The 18,469-nt window shown below is 46.6% G+C and overlaps 1 protein-coding gene across 2 annotated transcripts; it reads left to right on the top strand.

Moving 5' to 3' along the window:
- Nucleotides 1-7,791: 7,791 nt before the first annotated feature.
- LOC138526350 (late histone H2A.1-like) lies at nt 7,792-15,447 on the top strand. 2 transcript variants are annotated; one of them, XM_069636994.1, is made up of 2 exons: nt 7,792-7,899; nt 14,942-15,447. In XM_069636994.1, exon 2 carries the CDS (start codon nt 14,950-14,952, stop codon nt 15,358-15,360), a length of 411 nt encoding a protein of 136 aa, XP_069493095.1. In that variant the 5' UTR covers nt 7,792-7,899; nt 14,942-14,949; the 3' UTR covers nt 15,361-15,447. The 2 variants fall into 2 exon arrangements, with proteins under 2 accessions (XP_069493095.1, XP_069493094.1); XM_069636993.1 differs by lacking the exon at nt 7,792-7,899 and adding an exon at nt 7,975-8,058.
- Nucleotides 15,448-18,469: the final 3,022 nt, after the last annotated feature.

Here is an 18,469-nt window from a genome sequence, read left to right as displayed (position 1 = left end):
CAGGCACAAAATAAATTGTTAAAGTATGCAATGGGAGGAGCAGTTAAAAACAGCCTCAACACACACGCACAAGCATCACAATAGCAGTGTCAACAACCACCACAATATGCACCACCCATGTGGGGAGGATACATGGGGCAGGACGGGATCATTTCAGCAGACACCACAAGCACCAACGCAGGCACTGTCACCACTACATGTACAGACAACAAATGACAGCACCACTACACCAGGACTGACAAGAATAAGAACCCAGGGGCACGGCACAGCAGTAAGCACCCATACAGAACACTGACACAATAGCAACGGTACCGGTTACATAACTGGGAGGGGTCTTCCTGATGGGGAACAAACCTTTCAAAGGACATAGATTGACATTATACACCTAATAGGACAGCCCAAGACAAACTTGATTTGACTTACTCTGCCAGACACACTCATGCTCCACCTCCCCGACAGAGGGGGTGAGACGCACGCCGACACACACACTCACACTGAATAATGCAGAGGACAGTTGCATAGGGGTGGTGATAGGTATCAAAACATTTTCTTTTCTGGGTGACAGTGGGGCGACTAGGCCATGCATTAGGGAAGAGACATTTGTGACATCATGAGCGATGTGGATATGACCACCTTATTAACAGAGAAATACATAACTTGTTAAACACCAGGCATACACATGTTGAAAGTAAGGAAGATTGTTTAAGCATAATGGGGGTGCACAGTACAGAGGGGGGTGCATAATGATAGCGCATCACAAGAGAGTACATTTAGCTACATTTTGAGCACACATCTTTCAGCGAGGAGACTGGGCTCATGAATACACGAATAACACAGAACAATTAAATGAGACACACAAGGTGGAGGAAGGTGCACTTGAGGGGGGGCGTACATTTCATTGACAGTTCACCACGGGAGGAAAGAAATAGAGGTAAAGGGTGGATGATCAATGTTCCCAACAGACTCAATTTGGCGACTAAATAACACAGTGCAAGTAGTAATGCCACTAGCGCTTTTGAACACAGCACTGTCACAAATGCATTAGCCAACACACATAGGGAAAGAGGTCATTGCTGCACGAACAGGAGAATAATGGTTGTATTAAAATTTGAGAGCAGATATTGGGGGGAGAAATATATTGTTTAAATGTAACAGTAATTACAGTAGTGGAGTAATAAAATACTAGACTAAATGAGTAATTAACAGAGAAGGTAGGGTTTTAAAAGTGGACATGGGGTGGGATAGAGAGAATGGGAGTAAATTGTGACGTATGATGAGCAAATAAACCAGCAGAGAGCCACCTCAAAAGAAGCACATTATATAAGTATACTTCCACTTTGCACAAGAAGCAGAATCAACCCAAAGGTTATTAAAGGCCATACGAGGGGAGCTTCATATTTAGCAAAATCAAGAATAAAATCAAGAATAAGCGTCAGATACGAAACTCAGCAGAGGCAAATCGTGCCAGGAAAACCAAGGTTGTATCAGTTAAAATGGGCGAACAGTAGCTACAATTAATTGAAGCAAAGAACAGAATATCCTGCTCTGAAAGGTCGAGATAAAAAACCGAAGACAGGTGGTGGGTGAAACGAAAATCAAATACACTAATTACATGAAGAAGAGGCAAATTCACGGTGTCTGAATCACGTGACCAGCCGAGTGAGAAGAAGTGAGACTGTCACACCTACGCATGTCAGTGGGCCAGGCGAAGATATCAGAACTTTTCCAGACAGGAGATGCAGTCTCGAGGCCAACCACAGTGAAATAATTGACACATGGCCACTAAAGTGAAGACTGATTGTAACAATAATTGGAGGAAGGCCGGGGTGAACTGGAGGGCACCCTGCACGTGGCCGAACATTCTGCGTGCTGCTAAGCAAAGTGAAAAAGTATGAGTGGGGTTGGTGCCAACCCAATCATAATGGACCAAGTAATTTAGGGTCCTATAGTTAGTAGAACCAATGGAACGTCATACTTTTAGTGACGTCTACAGTAGCCATTTTGAAGGAAGGGTTACCATGCCCCACCTGACAGTGTTTATTCAATCCCCTTACTCCGTTACCAAATACAGATATAGTACCTATATTAAAGTTACCTTTCTAGAACCAATAGAATTGCATGCCAACTTCTAAGTGTTAAACGTCAATGATTACGGGTTTTCAGTATAAATGTTATGTTTTCTATTGAGTTCATTGGAGTTGGGAAGCGAGAGAGAAGATCACGCATCCGCTGATATTCATGAGACTCCCCGTTTTTTGTACTAGTCATTAAACGGACTCCCTCTGCCAAACCGTTGAGTTGTCATTATTGATTTGGTGTTGGAGTATTAATCTGCACCCCCATCCATCTCACGGGTGCTGCTATCTTATCTTCAAGTACTATTGGGCAAACCCTAGTTCTATGGGCCGGTTGGGGGTCCCAGTGTACACTCGCATGGGAAGAGGCACACACATCAGTAACTGTGAAATGTGTGATGGTGGACTATCATTTTGTATTGGGGCAATGGACATCATGTGCATGCATATGTGAACACATCACATGGCATGTGCCTCTACACAATCTTGGCATGCTGTGTCACTGATATCTTGCATTCTTTGACCATCACATGCACTCTGTGACATTGCTGTAGCTGCTGGGTAATGTGTCTGTTGGTGAAATGTGTTCCTGTAGGCGGCCTTGTGCCTGTATATTGCTCTCTTGCTTGTGGCATTCAGGGTTTCCCATCAGCTAATCTTGGGGCAGTTGGGAAACATTGCAGGGTGGGTGTACATGTGTACATGGCAGTGGCACTGGCAGGTCTGCAGTTGGGCAAGGCAATGTTGGCATTTGTTTGGTATTGCTTAGGATCATGTATGATGAATTGTGGTACCAGTAGTCATTTGTGTGGTTTACATTGATGCTGTTTGTGTTGAACAGCACATTCGTCAAGGTGTGGCCAACATGTACATGCACCTTGGACTGTACTCTGACTTTGGTGCTAGGGCCGCCAAAGTAATACAATTGCATTTGCTTTTCAGGACGTGCTTTGTGTCATTCGTCACACTTCACGACCCCCAATTTGGTCAGGTGCTTCACAGTGCATGCATGCAGGCAGATTTAATCACCCACTGTCCACGTCCATTGTCCCCTGTGCCTCCCCAGGTATCCTAGTGCTATTCTGTAGGACCATGGAGTCGTGGGTGGAACCTGGGTAGCAGGCACAGCAGTAGGTGATTATGAGGTTGGGGTCACAGGTGTCCTGCACACTGAGGCAGTGCTAGTGCTTCGGATTCCAGTAGACTGCTTTGTGGGCCTTGGGGGTCACCAACGCAACATGGGTGCAGTCCAGGGCTGCTAATACATTTGGCAGTTGGGCTATGCCATAGAACTATGCCTTCATGGCATTTACCTGGACTCGGGTGGCGGGCAGTGCAATGTGCTGAAGCACATGCCGCAGTAGGACGTGCAGCACCTGGTCCAAAAGTGCACAGAATGTGCGCTATGCCATGCCGTGCATAATGGCCACAGAGTGCTGTAAGGTGCCAGTAGCTAAGAATTGGAGTACGGACACCAGCTTCAGCAGTGGGGGCCCGGCAGTTCTGATGTTTATCCTGTTCCCTAGATTGTCCTGTATTGTGCTGATCAGCTCAGGTCTGCCTGTTGAGGCGGTACAGAGTCACCAACTGGGTATCAGTGAAGTGCACAGGGTGAGGGCCTGACCATTGGGAGGGCTGCACGCCTTGCTTGGGCTCTCCTCACCTCATCCTCCTCCCTACCACCACCTGTACTCCCTGTGCCCTGGTCTGGTTGACCAGCATCTCTGCTTCCAGGCGTAGCCTGTCCCAGCTTGCAGAAAGTAATGGCAGCATGGTGTTGCAAACAGTGTTTATGGTAGGGGTGTGCCTTATATAGCCCTCTGGAGTGTATTGGGTGCAGCTGTAGCTTAATTGCTGGCACCTATCGTCATTTACCTCCAGCTAAAAGCTGGAGGTAAATCTCGGGTGCATAAGTATCGGTTTTCAGTGCTGATACCGCCGCACATGAACTTGTGATATGGCTGTAATTGTGCTTTGTTTTGACAGCGCTATTAACATAACTGTAATAGCGCTGGTTAATTTTGTGGCTTTCTTGGAGTTTTGCTCGAGAAGTCACGGGCAAAACAAACATAGCACAAAAAATACAACCATGTATTTAGTAACAATCATTCCGCAATGCACCTGAAATCAAGTGGTAGTGCCAGTGGGCCTCGGCCTGAACACACTGCCCTGCTCGCCTCCTACTCGAAGCACACAGCAGCAGCAGAGTCAGCAGCATTGACGTCACCTGGCTGCACTGAACCTGCGCAATCTGTGTATCATGTGATGTGAGCACAGCAGACAGTAAGGCTGCAGGGCACGTGCGGTTCCCCGGGCTGTGCCCCTCACAAATGTGGAGGCACAAGGCCAGCCCTTCAGCCCCAGGCGGAAAAGAGAAATGCAGCAGCCAGTGTGATAGCGAACCACCCAGGATGGCCTTGGTGTTCCTCCAACGTTAATGATTCATGTATCCTTCCGCCCAAGAGCCGAAGCAAGAAAAGAGGCCCTATGCCCCGAGGCCTACCGGGGAAAGTCCCGCTGTCCCGGTGGGCCAGTCCAGCACTGACGAAGAGGAGCAGAAGAGGGCAACTAACTCAGATCAAACCAAAAGAAACAAGTCTTACTAGAGTATGGTCCACATGGGAGCAAGAAGTCCTGGAATTCCAGCAAGGCACCAAGAACTACCCCAACGTCACGAGGACGCCTATGTAATCCTTGGAACAACAGAAAGTGCTGAATCCAAGTCCAGTACAAGGACCTACCCTGACGGCACGAGGATGGCTAGATAGTCACAGCACAAAACGGCAAGCGTCTCTAGTCCATGTGCTCACAGTACAAAACAGCAAGCGTCTCTAGACTGTGTGCGGTATGGTTGTATGGAGTCCCGGCACGCGCTGTCCAAGTGCGAAGCAGAATCCGCCGGAAGGTGAAATTCGCAGTTTCTGATGAGGGTAAGGCAATGTATCTGTTCGAGAGGATCTAACAATGTTGGCCAGCGGCAGACGAAAATTCCTAATCACAGAGCAGAGATGTCTGTTAGACAAGCCGGGTTCAGTAACAGGCGGGCAGTAAAAGTGACAAAGCTTTGGGCAAGAAAGTCTGCATTACAGGCAGGGTCGTTAAGGTTGGACGGATAACTAGGCAAAACATAGCGCAAAGCAGGTCTAGAAAACGTAGCAGATGTGAAGAGGCACCACAGGTAAACACAGACGTAAGCAAGATCACTAAGGTCCAAGAACTTCAATTAGAAGCACTGAGTGTTCACAGAGGGCGGACTTTATTTCCATGTTTTACGCGTCGAAGCATCACGTGATTCGGTAACGTGCACTTCGCTCTCACATGGTGGCATGCAATGAAAGCTTCAACCATCGCCATGGCAATAGCCAACCCGTAATGTTAATAGTCCTGGTGACCGGGCCTGAGACGTCAATGGTTTGGACAGATTCAGGGCTCTGGGTGATAAACCCGGCACTACAAGCTCAGAAGCACTCCCACAATTCTGAGTATGCTGTTTCCTGACAGACAGCGTCGCCACACGGCTCCCTTCTCTGCCCTCAGTCTGATACAATGGAGCTCCAGCTCCCACGCCACACTTCCTGCTACATGTCTCTCTTTATTTCCGAGCATCTCAGCATGCCACACAAAGCAGGCCGACCCGTAACAGTTTCCTCCAACAGCTCGCCTCTCCTCAAACAAGGTTCCCTGATGATCCCACAGGCCTCACTGCTGCTTCTCTTTGTGTTGCTTTCTCCTCATTTTATAAACCTGTAATCCTTTAACAGGTTGCAGGCGTGCTCTCTCAATTAGGCCTGCCTGCCATGATTAAGGGACATGCCTGATCTTCACAACACTTTGCAGGCATCTTTTTCGTCCCAGTGCAAAGTGGTGAAATTGTATCATTTTCATTCCTCTCAACTGCCTGGGGGAAGGAATATTTGAAGGGAAGGAATGGGGAGGAGGAGGAGTTTTAACCACACGTTTAACGGTTTGGTTAGTCTGTAAGGCCGATGGGCCGTTAGTGAAGTTTGTAAACTGTTGTCTGTCACATTAAAGCAACCTTTTCCACTAATGGCGGTTCTGGGTATTTTGTGCAGCTTAGCCCAAAGAGGCTCTGCAGCCACAGAGGCACGACAAAATGGCCTGCGTCGAAACATGGCGCTGGCACACTGCTCTAATGCATTATTTCAGCATATGTGTATACGTGGCGCAAAAGTGCCACCTTGTAGGAAAAACTGAAAATGTGTGTTCAGTCAGATTGATGAAAAAATGACTAAATCAATCTTTGGGGAAATTGTACAGACTCCAGCTCCCACACCACACTTCCTGCTGCATGTCCCTCTGTATTTCTCACCATCTCGGCATGCTACACATGGCAGACCGACCCGTAGCACTTTCCTCCAACAGCTCGCCTCTCCTCAAACAAGGTTCCCTGCTGATCCCACAGCCCTCCCTGCTGCTTTTCTTTGTGTTGCTTTCTCCTCATTTTATACACCTGTAATCCTTTAACAGGTTGCAGGTGTGCTCTCTCAATTAGCCTTGCCTGACCATGATAAAGGGACATGCCTGACCTTCACAACACTTTGCAGGCATCTTTTTCGTCCCAGTGCAAAGTGGTGAAATTGTATTATTTTCATTCCTCTCAGCTGCCTGGAGGAAGGAATATTTGAAGGGAGGGAATGGGGAGGAGGAGGGGTTTTAACCACATGTTTAACGGTTTGGTTAGTCTGTAAGGCCGAGGGCCGTTAGCGAAGTTTGTAAACTGTTGTCTGTCACATTAAAGCAACCTTTTCCACTAATGGGTCTGGCTATTTTGTGCAGCTTATCCCAAAGAGGCTCTGCAGCCACAGAAGCGCGACAAAATGGACCGTGCTGAAACGTGACACTGGCACACTGCTCCAATGCATTATTTCAGCATATGCGTATAGGTGGTGCAAAAGTGCCACCTTATAGGAAAAACTGAAAATGTGTGTTCAGTCAGATTGATGAAAAAATGACTAAATCAATTTTTGGGCGAATTGTACAGACGACATAAGCAGCTGAGACAAAGTGAACCCAAGTAAAATCCTTTCAAATCAGAAAATAGAAAAATACGTTTTTTTTTTTTTAAAAAAAAGCATCTCCTTGCAAGATAACCGTACATAACGGTTTAAAAAAGAAAAGAAAAGTAAGGGATAGGGATTAGGGTGGGGCTGGGGTAACCTAGACCCCCATTCAGAAAATTAAAATGTAGGCGGGCAAAAGGGAGGTAATTACCACATACGTCGTAATTTTGATAGAGAACCTCAAAAACGTTAAGGCCCGGTATGCAACGCGATGCTGGCTTAACATTGAGAGACTGGCAAACGCTACTATGGTTACAAGAGACCAGTGGGCACCTGTCGAGAATAATTCGAAGACCACATTCACATTCCAACGCCCTAAGCCCCGCCCTCCCCCCTCTCGAACTTCCCATGCTTCGCTCATTGCTTTCATTTTCATTTCCTAACCCATCTGAAAATGCTTTTTTTCATGTCAAATATGACAGAAATTAAGATTTTGATCACAAAGTATTTCAGGCTACTGCTGACAAAATGTGTTTCCTCAAGAAATAAGTCTATGCTGCAAACAATCTCCTGGCACTAATAAATGAAAACACGTGTGGGTTCTTCTTCTTCACAGGCTCGGTTCCCTGTAGAGAGCTGGGCGTGGAATGGGGGTGGGAAGTAAACGCAGGTGACAATAGTTACTGAGGGGGTGGGGCAGGTTATTGGGCGACGCTCTGGATGTTGCTTTAAAAGGAGACGTTTTGAATGTGTGGGTTAATTTTCCTGCCGACAGGTGTCTGATCGTGTATCAAACGGAAAAGGTATATGTTTTTTATTTAAATCGAACCCCCACGTTTTTTTGTGATGGTGGCAATTTAGAGAGTGACCTGTATTGGGGCTGTGTATGTGTAGTTGGAAGAGTGTCATTGATGGCGTGTTCATGGTGATGAAGGCTGACACTTCCACCATGGCAGTTGAAGGTGAGGTGGTGTCTCCAGGAAGGGCAGAGGGGTGATCACAGGCAAGAGCGGGCGGGGTACGGGGGTTCCACCAAAAAAATGGGACTATGTGAACGTTGTACCCAACAGAAATGGGCAAAGTAGCCCAACGTGAAACTGGGGAGGTAAAAAGGTGCTTTTTTTTTTTTTTTTTTAAATGATTTTTTTGGGGGTTTTTTGTGTGCATTGAACGCAATTCACTTGATGTAAGCGCCAATGCACAATGTGATTAAAAAAGGCATTTACAATCAAACTTGTGATGCCAGGGCATCGACTGTACGCACAATACCAATTATGCATCACAGGTCCGTACGAATGACATCCGTTTTAATATGGTGCCATGCAGTGTATAGCGTTCGGTTTGGGAATGCCATAATATAACCAAATGAATTGCAAGGTGGTATCAACAAAATCCCACGTTGCTTTAAAGTATACATTGGTGTTGATCAAATGCTGCCGTTGGCTGTCAACGCAGGATGACCCTTTTTGGTTTATTCCACGGGCGTTTCCATCTGCCAGTTGAGCATAACCGTGCCATTTAGGCCTTGCCCAAGCCTGCCTCTGTAGGACCTGTTCTGATGCACCCTCCAATCCATCAATAATTGATAATATGCCTGGTCAGCACATATGCAATATTTAGCCTTGCACGTGCAGCTTGCAATGCCCCAATACAGCCGTTTTATGGCACATAGGCAATATTTAGCCTTGCACGTGCAGCTTGCAATGCCCCAATACAGCCGTTTTATGGTGGTAATGTCACCATATGTATCTTACTGCCCCAGAGCCTAAACCCATTCCTGATCTCCTGCCCCATACCTGGCATTCTGCCACCACCCATACTTGCCTTGCTGCCACCCAGAGCGCCGCACAAGCCACATACAGAGCATGCTGGTAGCCCCACCACCAAGATTGCAAGCTGCATGCCGGGCATCGGGGTTGTTGCTATGTCTGGGAAAGATCTGGGGCTACACCAATGTTGGGACTTTCAGGGCTCTGGGCTAGCTAGCCTTTTGGTTGTAGCTCCTGAGTTTCTATCCAGGGCTACAATCCCCTTACCCCCCAGCAACGCCTCTGCCGGGTATCCTGTCCCCCACTAACCAGTGCATAAACATTACCTGCCATCCTGTGCCCCCCCCCCCACTCCCCAGAGAAGTCTCGTACTCTGCATCCTGCCCTCCACCCAGAGATTGCAAGCCCCATACCTGGCATCATTGACCCCATCACCAGGATTTCAAGCCCTGAACCTGGCATCCTTTGCCTCAGAGCCCAGGAAGGTTGTGGTGATGCCACGTAGGGAGTTGTCACTCACCGAAGCGGCGAGTTGAGGAGTCGGTAGCATTGAAGATGGCCCATGGACGTGCTTCAGAAGAAACCGCGTAGTGTCGTGAAGTGAAGCAGGGGACAACGTGAGGTTAAAGTCTGACAAGATGGATCGTACAAATAAGAACCCAAAGTGCTGTGTACATTTGAAGGACTGTCCATGAGTTGGACGAGGATCAGAATTACTGTAGTGGAGTTGGAAGTGGTGCATGGAGGGATTGTGAGCTGCTCTATTGATTACTCCTTGCTCAGAGGAAGGGAAGTTGGCAACTGTCCTAGATAATTTGCTCAATTTGTGGAGAAGTCAATGCAAAAGGAAACGAATCTTTTAGTTCTACAGGATCTTTATCTAATTTCTTTAAAGAATGTAATGTAACTATTGTACGATTACATCTATTAGCAATTCTAACCTAATGCATCGATCTACTGCCTGAGTTAGTTGGATAAAGTAAGTTAGTTGCTGTTTTATTGGCCAAATGTTAGTTCTGTAGTGTTGGTGATGCACACAGGTGATTTTTCAGCATATGTCCATGTAAAATGTCCAACTGCAAGGGATGTATTAATAGGAATTGTTTGAAACTGTTATAAAATGTTTCACTCTCGGCTAACATAGAATAGCGTGGGTGAACATGTGGTGAGCTTCATGGTTGAATAGTTATGTCAAAAAGGAAAAAAAAATGGCAGTGACTTATGCTAATGTGTTAATGTGGGTGAGTTTAGTTGAATTTCCTTCTGTGGTGGCAAGGTTGCAAGCACCTACTAATATTACTTACAAGTGACCTTCGGTTCCTGTTCATTGACTTACAAGTTCCTATGTATTGTATTATCTTGATGGGTAGCTCAGTGGATGCTGTCTAGTCTATTACCGGGGATGGAGAAAGCATGTGCATTTGTTTTTACGCATCATAATTGTATATATATCTATCGCAGAGTTGGTAAAGCATATATCCAGGAAGTGGTAGATGACATAATGGATGTCTGAGGTTTGGTATTATATACCTGGCAATATTTTTAGGTGAGATTAATGGATTATTTGTGTACAACTCTGTGGCAGCACAGATCATTTTGCCATGTTGAGTGATGTCGTAACCGGTTGTACAGCAGACTTGGTAAAATGTCCGATGCTGGGTAGCATTTATTGGAGAGCTCGATGTAGCTGTCGGGATCAGTTGGGTCTAGGATACTAAGCATCTAGGCCGATGCCATCTGTGCCCCTTATAGTGGTGATGACTGTTCAATATCTATTGAATGCTACCAAGTCCCAGTGGTTTTTGCAGTTGGGGGATATATATGGTCAAACCTTGAGGCATTATCTGAGTGTTTTCTCTAGTGACAGCTGAGGGTGTGCGATCTTTGTGGTAGATTGTGACCCTAGGGGCTCATTGAGGGCCCGGGGCAGATTACGGACCGTATTTGCATAGTACCTTAAAGTGAAGAGATGTAGCTGAGGCATGTGTTTCTGGCAGTTCGAGCAGATCTTACTGTTCCTGAGCTTCAGTCATGGGGACAAGGATGTCAGGATTTTCCTGCACTGCCCAGGGATGAGGCCACAAGCTTGGCAAAACGTGTGTTTTTTTTTTTTTTTTTTTTTTTTTTGTGAGTTCCTTGAGTCCACAAGCTGGTTTCCTTCCCTCTGGCTATACGGTTTTCAACAGCACTCAGAAAAATCGACCAAGATGGGGACGGTGTCCAGGTGGCTTGCGAGTTGGTAGTTCTTCCCTTGAGTTTGGTGGGAAGTTAACCTTGAAGGGCTTCTCTGAATTCGGACCTGCAGCAGGGCTTCACCTGTCATCCAGGAGTGGCAGCAGTTCTCTACCTTCAGCTCGTCTTCGTTTTTTTTCGTTCCGTGATCGACTCTGCTTTAATTCCCAGAGACGTGCTTTTAAACTGTTTTCCCTCATTCATTCCATCCTGGCTGTCACTCACACAGCAGGGTGGCTGTCCTTGCCGGACAGCCAGCAGGCCAATCATGCCAGAGTGCATTCATGTCTCCTAGGAGACTGAGTTTCGGGCACCTCCCTCACATCCTGTCCATCCAAGACACTCGGTCGCCAGAGTGGGCTTCAGCACTGAAGCCCGCCAAAGGCTAATGAACAAAGGGTCCGAACCTGGTTTGGCACGCAGAGACGAACGCAAGAAGGGCTTTTCCTGAAAGAAATGTCAAAGATGACCAGAGTCTGTGTTTTTCAAGATGCATCTTGAGCACCATATTCAAAACATGGATGACCCATTTTTTAGCTACTCTTCACGGTCGGGAAAAATCCTGGTAGTTTGATCTAAACCACTGCCACCAGCCATTAGTAGGAAAGGGTAACATTTGAGTGTTTTGACTCGGAGGTGGGGGGGCAATGGGCAACCCCTCCAGCACTCTATAGGAAGATGGTGTGCGCGCTGGAACTACTAATATCAATTTAACTTTACATGCTCTAGGTAGTCAGTCCCAGAGAAGGTATTTAAACCTCGGGCAGTCTGAAAGACATCACTGTGCCACTGCACTGAAGGTGCTGTGTGACACAAAGATGATGCCTAGGAGTTTTAAAATCCATAATCAAAGAACACAAATGTAAAACACACATCAAAATGCATGGAGGGGGGGGGGGAGGGGGGGGGGGGGGGCACTCATTGGGTAAAAAATCAAATCCTAGAAATCCAGCAAAGTTGTTGGGGGGTCTCAGAGGTAAGGGAAATTGGCACCTTTTGAGAATTCTACAGTCACCTTGGCCTCCAATTTTGCATTCCATTTGTCAGATTAAACAGAACCCTAATCTTGCACATTTTTCTGGCACCTGGGGCAGGATTCCCTGGCCTGCATGGATGTCTGTCGCTCTGCATGTTTTCCTTGCATGCTTTCACCTGATTGTTATGAAATGTTTGCACCCTCACCCAGAGTTTGACTTGGTGCTTCCTTCCCCCACCCTGACCTGTCCTTGATATGTTCTAACCCCTCAATCTATCTGAGCAGTACCTAGGTTGGCATGCCAACCTAGCTGCATCACCCCATGCTTAACCCTCTTACTGCACACTGTTTTTTGAGCTACACTTGGCCCTGAGGCTGTGTTGCTCGTTATCCTATACTTCTGCTGTGAGACTCCACTACTGAGCTGTGGCCCACCTCTCCAGCTCAAGAGCCTGAACCAAGTGCAGGAAAAGATATGTGAACCGGGGCCATCCAGCCCCAGTAACTGTAAGGATTCTTGTCTTGGTTGCACTTCAAATTGTTGGCTACGGTGACCAGAGACCTGGGGGTGGGGGGATTAGGGGGGAACGGTTCTATAATGTCTTTCCTTGCTCTGCAGGAAAGACATGCCTTTCATCTGCTCCCTAGGTTGAAAATTCGGAGTTGTGTATCCCTTGACCTGACGCCTATTTCACCCCATTTCACCCCATTTCCCCCCCCACCCCCTTTTGGGTACATTTAAATCTGTTGGCCCAAGTACTGAGCACCAATGTTAATTGGGTTGCCAACATAGCTTCTCCAATGCATGAATAGCTCAGCTGTAACATGCTTGCCTTGGAAACAAGACAACACAAAGCAACACAGGTTCGATCCGGGTCCGCGCTTAGAAACCTCAGTATTAGTTGCGTTATAAATACACAACTAAGATCTATTCCTGTAACAGCGCCTCGATGCACCTGGGCTGTGTGGGCGCTTTAAAAATGCCAATAAATATTGAAGCTGATTTCCATTGTTTAATATAGTGACTGGTGTGCATTACAAGAATGGTATTGTATGTAAAGGCAAACCATAGGTTTCAGTTACCTAGTCTGCATTTATTCTTCCTGTGCAATATTCAAACTGCTTTAGAACTGTAGCTACTTTCATATAATCTCTCGCATGTCAGAGTAAGCTGCTGTTCTGTCTTGACTGTAATTTTGCATCTAAATTTCATTGTATTCTGAAATTAATTTTTACTGACACTAAGATCTGACTGCCATCCTTCGGTTGCCCTTGCCTGGAGTGTGCATTGCGTCTCCCATTTTAGCTCTTTAATGTGTTTTTTACCTTTGCAAATTCGATTGTAATTAAAATTAGTGAGTTCACCTGCCCAATTCCCCCACCCCATTGGCACAGTAAATATTCCATCCATGCCAGGTTACCCCTCGTTTTTAATCTGTGTAAATTTCGTTGAGGCACTAGGAAGAATCCTGGCTACACCAGGCCCTTATTTTTTGTGCACCTAGTAAACATTCCTTACAGCTCAACAATGTCTGTTAACATGGAGTCAGTGGTCTACTGTGCCACTAGCGGTTTTGAAGGGATGGGGTTGCCGCAGGCATAGTTTGTCAAGGCCCACTCTGCCATATAAAACGTGCAATGTACTAGGTGTTGGGTGCTGAAGAACCCAGGTACTATGTGCCAGGGAATGTTTATGTACTTGGAGCAGTACGTTGTCGGTAATCGGGCATGATGTGCCCAAATAGCAAGTTTGCTCCTTGTGGATGGTTCAGGTTTTTTGATTTGCACCTTTAGATCTGCAAACCGGCTGAAGACACTAGTAGGGGTGTTATTCCGCATTATGCACTTCAATGGCTCCTAAATGCACTATAAGCAAACTATGCCACTCCACCCAGATTTAAAATGCCTCCCTACAGCCATCAAATGTATCAGTCGTTCAAGCGTGCATAGCGTTTGCCCCAGGCAAAAATGCTCCATGGCACCACACATGAGACTCCAACCTGTACACATTCCTTTGGCTCGGGTACAGAACACAGTACCCAGCTTTTTTGGGGAGGGGTAACCGGTTGGGATTTTGATCTCCGGTGCTCTAGTGGATCTGACAGTAAGGGGGTGGGGGAGAGGTAAGGTTAACTACTATTGGCCGATCCACAAATTGGCTTTCTGGGGAGTTGGGTAGTTTTTGTGCTATATCGCTAAGTGTTGGTACTGCTGTGTGAGGGACTGTGGCACATGTGAGCTAATTGGCAGAAATTATTTGTTTTCTTTAAGGGGGCAATAGGGGAAACATCCTAGATTTTCGATTCTCTCATAACTCAAGACTCTGAAATTGCAGATGGGCTGCATTTGAATTAATTCCCTGTCTTGGAAAGTCAATGCGTGATCTGCAGTGTTCATCTTCTATAGACTCCTTGCCCACTATAGACTGCTCGCCCAATGTGTCGGAAGCAGGCAGTGCATGAAACTATTTGGGAGGCAAAAACTCTTGAATGTCCCACAACCCGAGTTGAATAGGCAAGGCTTGCTCAACCTTCTAAAATGTTTAGATATTAAATTTTTTTTGCCAGTATGGGGGTTTATGCATTAAGGGCTGCATTTTGGCGCGACTCTCCTCAACTTGCTGCAATTCATTCCACCACCCAAAAGCCACTGCTTCCATCACTCAGTGTATATACTGGTGCATGCGTTGTGCTTCTTTGCAGAAATAGGGGACCTTTGGTGCATCACAACGTGGCCTGAATCGAAAATGGGCACCACTTCGTATGAGCTTTTGTCACGAGTAGACATGTCCTAAAATGTAATGGTTAGAATGTAAGTTTCCTATACTGTTTTGTCATGATCCTCTAACCAACTTATTTTTCTCTTTAGATCAGATAATGTCTGGACGAGGCAAGAAGGCTGCCAAGGGTAAACCGGGCAAGAAGACCCGGTCTTCCAGAGCTGGTCTGCAGTTTCCAGTTGGGCGCATCCATCGGCTCCTGAAGAAGGGTCACTATACGGATAGGATTGGCTCTGGTGCTTCAGTTTACCTGGCGGCTGTGCTGGAATACCTGACTGCAGAAGTGCTTGAGCTGGCGGGAAATGCTGCCCGTGACAACAAGAAATCCCGCATTGTGCCAAGGCATCTGCAGCTGGCGGTCAGGAATGATGATGAACTGAATAAACTCTTCTCTGGAGTGACCATTGCTCAAGGTGGTGTATTGCCCAACATACAGGCCCAGCTCCTGCCCAAGAGGACTGCAAAGGGTCCTTTAGAAGAAACACCGGCCCAGTCTCTGGAATTTTAGTTCCTTGCTGGTTTTAGGCAACATAATGCACTTGTTAATGTCATTGATTTTAGAATTATTTAATAAAATGTGTAGCTTTTCGTTCAAGTACTTGGTCTCCTTTTGTGTTGAGACCCCTTTGCTGATAAGCTTGCAAACAATGCAAACCCCAAAGCTCAACTTGTGGGTGTCACATTTATGCGAACTATCATCAAATGAAATCGGTATGTAGCCCGCTCACCACAGCACATTGCACACCCACCAGCAAGATCTGCAGCCTTCAGGCCCCGTGTAGACCTGTACTTTTCTAAAAGTACATCACATTGTCTGGTTACTGAGCAGCTCAGCATATTTGAAACATTTCTTATGGTGCCTACTGGTTTCTTTTGCCAAAGACCTCACAGGCACTATAACCCCATTCCAGGCCATGTGGAGGCTGGCGGGGAAAGTTGTTACTAGTGTGCAGGTTGGTTGTAAACCTTCATTGTTCCAAAGATACTTTGACAATTTTTGTTTACTTTTTTGCATGACCTCGGATGTGCAGCCTTTCAAAGGGTATTTTGTTGGGGGCGGGTGGGGGAGAACCCATACTACTTGATGGTAAACATGCCATTTGAGATGGCATGGCCCATCCAATAATGGGATGCAAGGGTGCCAAGCAATTGTCCACTAAATAACCTATGGGCCAGACTTGCCTCATTGGATGGCTTCATGGGGCTGTCATGTATGGCTGCATCTGTGCAGGTGCACATGCTGCTTTTGGCAAAGAAACTATCCACAGGGCTGAGTGTCCCAACATGCATTTGGTATCATTGGGTGGATGTAAGAGCAAGGTTGTATGATATATATGGTCTTAGTCCTGCCGACTGTCCCAGACGCCTACATGGGTCTGTACAGACTTTTCCACCACTGGACAATCTGGCCAAGGATGAGATTTGTGTTTTCCTTGAAGCTAAAAGTAATTTGCCTGGACGGATACACTTGCACGTTATCTTTCAATGGGGCACTCCTGAGTAAGGTGCACTCCAAAGTAGGAGCAACTAGTGTAGAAGACTGGTGGATGATCAACACCTGAGGACAAGAAGCCAGTCTCGAAACGAATGTGCCACGAACTTTCATGGGTGCGGTGGCTACAAAATGGCTGATGGTCAAATGATTATGCATTTGATGGGGAGGTGAGGAGTGTGTGTGTGTTTTGGTAACCTGCAATAAAATGTAGTCATTGTCCCTATATGTAGTTTCCATAGGATGGCAACCTTGGAAGGGAAATGTTGACAAATGCACTGCTCATTGTTCGGTTGCCCCACAGGTTATTTTAGAGGGGGAGGGGGCATTTGTGAGGGGGCAGTCACCATCTGGAGTGGTTTGCTGGCAATCCTCCCCCCCCCCCCCCCCGAAGCAACGTGAGATGCCGGCGGCAACATATTTGCATGCCAGAAATGGACTGTGGCACCCCTAATTTTATTTGAAAAAGTATCTTTGCAATACTGAGTGGATCTTGTGGTACCTGCTGCGCTTTTGATTGTTAACACAACTCTAAAGTGGGGCTACAGCCTATGCCAAGACAAAATCCTTAAACTCAGTGCCAGGAATGATTATTTATATAGACATTGTGTGACCTATCCACTTAAAACTTGTGATGGAATGGCTTCGGCTCCAGTATTGCCGGGATGAGTAGTGGCTTATCTGGGCCCATGCTAATGAAACGGCAGTGAGACCAATTGTAAAGGTGAAGTGACACGACCTAACCAGTATACCCCCTTAACCAAGGTTACGTAATCGGGAGGGATGCGAGCTGATGGTTGCAACAAACAGTATGATGATCCTAAAATGAAAGCGAGGCAAAACTAGCTTTTAGTGCTTTAAAGGCTTGCCTTGTCTAAAAAAAAAAAAAACTACCCCTGTGAGTGAGACTTTATAAGAAAAGGGCACTATGGGTTGATGAGCAGGGGTAATGTCAATGTTCAAGGATATGTGTAAGGAGGCTCGACTCACTAGGGTTTTTGAAGGCAGACCAGAGACTTGGCTGAACAGTGAGTGAGATTTTCAGTGTTGCACTGGGTGCTTTGGGGGCAGGGGGATGGAGCTGGGCCATGCTGTTGGGCAGCCTTGATAGCTTGTGGGTTGCAGATGCTAGTGACTGCAGGTGATGGCTAAGTGGTGCAGAAAGATTATGTAGCCTTAATTGTGGGAACTGGCATGCAGTGGAAAGTGTGCTTTGGTGGCTGAACATGGTGTTGTGGGTACTGCAAGAACTTGGAACTTGAGAAATGATGAGCCTTGGTGACTGGTTTCGTGTGACACTTGGGGAGATGTGGTGGTTGAGGTTTGAGAGGACTTTGGTGGTTGCAACAGTTTGGATGGCGCAGTAAGGTGCCCAAAGGGACTGCAGGCGTTGCTTCCTTGGTTGCTGTGTGATCCAGTCCAGGGACCAGGTGAGTCCTTCATGCTGCATTTCCATAACCGAAAGGTGTCTAGCACTAGGAACAGGCTCATCGTTGTGTATACCCAGCAGAGCCCACTGTTCACTGCTGATGAAGATCAGAGCTCTGGCTTTACCTCTAGAACAAACCATAAGTTACTTTTATGAACACAGAAATGCGTGAAGGGCTTTTCCAGAGCAAGCCTGCTGGAACGTGTTCTAAGCCGCCTTGCAGTGCTACTTGCCTTCTGACATTCTATGCAGAGATCAGTAGGTAATGGGGTGGGTGGGAGGTTGTAGAGCCCTAGCGGTAACCAAAATGGTACTTCTCTTGGTCTACCTCATCTGGCTGCTCTAATTATTCCCCAATATCTACTGACATTAAAAGAACTCCATAAGTCAGTGCTGCATTTGAAGCACTGGTTTCCAGGGGACGTACCAAGGAGGGTTTCTGCACCCTGGGAAGAAGGTGTGATCCTTCTACCAGGAGGATTAAAGGTAGCTTCTTGGTAAGTTGCCACATGGCATTTGTGTTGTCAACCCGACCAGATCACAAATTCAAATCCCTGTCCTACTTAAGTACTCAGCAAGATGACATTGCTGTGGCTTTGTGTTGCCCCTCCCCCCCACCAGTAGCCAACAGAGCAAGATTACAGCCAAGCTCTCACTCGCACATCTTAACAGGAAACTGCAGCTTTTATAGGCATA

Source organism: Ambystoma mexicanum, chromosome 7p (genome assembly GCF_040938575.1).
Source record: "Ambystoma mexicanum isolate Mex_15411 chromosome 7p, UKY_AmexF1_1, whole genome shotgun sequence".
NCBI classification, from domain to species: domain Eukaryota; kingdom Metazoa; phylum Chordata; class Amphibia; order Caudata; family Ambystomatidae; genus Ambystoma; species Ambystoma mexicanum.
The sequence above is the reverse complement of the archived record's forward strand: the minus strand, read 5'-3'. Positions and strand labels throughout refer to the sequence as shown.